This window comes from Nicotiana sylvestris, chromosome 5 (assembly GCF_000393655.2).
Source record: "Nicotiana sylvestris chromosome 5, ASM39365v2, whole genome shotgun sequence".
Classification (NCBI taxonomy): domain Eukaryota; kingdom Viridiplantae; phylum Streptophyta; class Magnoliopsida; order Solanales; family Solanaceae; genus Nicotiana; species Nicotiana sylvestris.
This window is the reverse complement of record NC_091061.1, coordinates 71,251,725-71,254,607: the sequence shown is the minus strand read 5'-3', so window position 1 is coordinate 71,254,607 and position 2,883 is coordinate 71,251,725. Positions and strand designations below refer to the sequence as shown.

General features: G+C 42.9%; 1 protein-coding gene across 1 annotated transcript; it reads left to right on the top strand.

The window, feature by feature from the left end:
* Positions 1 to 1,063: 1,063 nt before the first annotated feature.
* LOC138868808 (uncharacterized) lies at positions 1,064 to 2,529 on the top strand. The gene is made up of 3 exons (XM_070146380.1): positions 1,064 to 1,459; positions 1,565 to 2,122; positions 2,383 to 2,529. The coding sequence occupies exons 1-3, from the start codon at positions 1,064 to 1,066 to the stop codon at positions 2,527 to 2,529; spliced, it is 1,101 nt and encodes a 366-aa protein (XP_070002481.1).
* Positions 2,530 to 2,883: the final 354 nt, after the last annotated feature.

Here is a 2,883-nt window from a genome sequence, read left to right as displayed (position 1 = left end):
CCGTTGCCGGGGACTTAGAAATTAGCTACTTGACTGAGTTGAGCTTTTATTATTTATTTATTTATTCAAGTTTTAATTTTCAGTTCACTTTGTTTGTGCCAATACAGGTTTTATTTTCTTGAATGCAAAGAAGTAGAAGCGCAAACAATCTCCTTCCTCTTGATCCCAAAATTGAACGAACACTTCACAGATTGGGGAGGAAGGTGGACGCTAGAAGTAGAATTGAAAGAGAGTTGGACACCGTAGTTCAACCAAAGCCAATTGAGATGGCAGGTAATGAGGAACGCGCGGTGATCGAAGCCGCAAGGCCCAGTCTGGCTAATATGACTCAGTCTATTGTGAAGCCTGATATCACTGGGCACTTTGAGCTAAAACAATACATGGTGCAGCTGATCCAATCCACAGGGCTATTTGTGGGTTTACCTCATGAAGACTCGCAGAGGCACATTCAGAATTTCTTGGAAATTACGGACACTTACAATTATCCGAACGTTTCCAAGGAGTATGTCAGGCTGACACTTTTCCCCTTTTCACTGATCGGGGAAGCTAAGGAGTGGTTGAATAAGGAGCCAGCAAATTCAATCCGCACTTGGGATGATCTGGCAAGGAAATTCTTAATCAAGTTTTTCCCCACTAAGAAAACAAAGATATTGAGGAGTTAAATTCTTGGGTTTGAACAACGAGCTGGCGAGACACTTCGTGAAGCATGGGAAAGGTACAAGAAGATGCTTAGAGACTATCCTCATCATTGCCAGATGGACGAGGTATTGGGTCACACTTTTGTAGATTGGTTAGATGATGCTTCAAAGATGAATCTTGATTCAGCTTGTGGGGGTAGTTGCATGGCCAGACCGTACAATGAAATCCAAATCTTGCTGAATAACTTCACTGCTGATGATAATAACTAGCAAGGTGATGGTGATTCACGAAAGGCAGTTAAGCAAAAATCAGTTGGGTTACTTGGAGGAATCATCCCAACTTCTCATGGGGTGAAAATCAACAGAATCAGAATCAGCATAGACCCCTAGGGAGTTTCAATCAGCCTCAGAGACCACCCCAACAAATGGAAGAAAGCACTAATGATTTGCTGAAGAAGTTGTTGATTGACAATCAGCAACTCAAGACCGACTTCAGAAATCTTGAAAGGCAAATGGGGCAGTTAGCAACAAATCAAAACACTAGACCTGCAGGCGCTCTCCCCAGTAATACAGAAAAGAACCCTCAAGTGAATGCAGTTACACTTAGAAACGGGAGGGAGCTAGATGAAGTGCCAAAGAAAAAGAAAGACAAGCCCATACCTGAGGGAGAGTTGATCCCTAAAGTGACTCACGAGCCAAAGAATGATGCTGAAATTCCAGAGTTAGTGGAGGCCCCAAGGCCACCACCACCTTTCCTCCAGAGATTGCAGAAAAAGAATGATGATCGCATGTTCACAAAATTTCTCTCTATGTTGAGCCAGGTTCAATTGAATATCCCACTTGTTGATGTGCTTCATGAAATTCCAAAGTATGCTAAGTACATAAAAGATATAGTGGCTCACAAGAGAAGATTAACTGAATTTTAGACAGTGGCACATACTGAGGAGTGCACTTCAAGAGTCCAAAATAAGCTCCCTCAAAAGCTTAAGGATCCTGGCAGCTTCACGATTCCTGTGCGCATTGGTAATATTGATATGGGTCGTGCTATTTGCGATTTGGAGGCGAGCATAAATATTATGCCCCTGTCTTTGTTCAAGCAATTGGGCCTGGGAGATCCAAGGCCCAATACTGTGATGTTGCAGCTGGCTGATAGATCGATAGCACACCCTGAAGGGGTGATTGAAGATGTGTTGCTGCATATTGGGAAGTTCATATTCCCTGCTGATTTCATTATCCTCGATTATGAGGCTGATGAAATGGTTCCAATCATATTGGGTCGACCTCTCTTAGCTACATGTGATGCAATTATCAAAGTGAGAGAGGGAAAGATGATTTTGAGGGAAGATGACAAGGAAGTAGTTTTTAATGTCTACAAAGCAATCCAACTTCCCCGCCACTATGAGGAGCTCTCAATGATATCTGTTGTTGAGGCTGATGAGAAAATTCATTATCCAAGTGTATATCTAGACGATTCTCTGGAGAAAGTACTTATGTTGCTTGATAGCCTGGGGCTGATGAGGAGGTTGAGGAGATAATGCACATCCTTGATACATCTTGTGCGTACATGTAAGGGATACACCCCTTTGAGCATTTGAATAGGCCAGAGGGACCTCCTCCAAAGCTGTCAATTGAGGAAGCCCCAAAATTGGAGCTTAAACCTCTCCCACCTCACCTGCAATATGCTTATTTGGGTGACTCTGACACTTTACCCGTTATTGTTTCTTCTGACTTGTCTAAATTGCAGGAAGAAAAGCTGTTGAGAGTGCTACGTGAGCACAAGCGAGCACTTGGGTGGACGATGTCTGACATTAAGGGCATTAGCCCAGCTTTTTGCATGCACAAAATCCTCATGGAGGACAGACACAAGCCCAGTGTAGAGCAACAACGCTGACTCAATCCAATCATGAAAGAGGTGGTAAGAAAAGAAGTGATTAAGTGGCCTGATTCATGTATTGTATTTCCTATCTCAGACAGCAAATGGGTAAGCCGTTTAATATATACCCAAGAAAGGGGGATGACTGTAGTAGTTAATGAGAATAATGATTTAATCCCTACAAGAACTGTCACCGGGTGGAGAATTTGCATTGATTATAGAAAATTGAACAATGCCACCCGGAAGGACCACTTTCCCCTCCCCGTTATTGACCAAATGCTTGATATATTAGCTGGCCAGGAGTACTACTACTTCTTAGATGGTTACTCGGGGTATAATCAGATTGCTATAGCCCTAGAGGACCAATAGAAT

Coding starts and splice junctions, on each gene's coding strand:
- LOC138868808 (XM_070146380.1), top strand. CDS start 1,064: ATGGAAGAAAGCACTAATGATTTGCTGAAGAAGTTGTTGATTGACAAT. Junction 1,460..1,564: donor TTCTCTCTATGTTGAGCCAG/GTTCAATTGAAT, acceptor ACTGAATTTTAG/ACAGTGGCACATACTGAGGA. Junction 2,123..2,382: donor TAGACGATTCTCTGGAGAAA/GTACTTATGTTG, acceptor TCTAAATTGCAG/GAAGAAAAGCTGTTGAGAGT.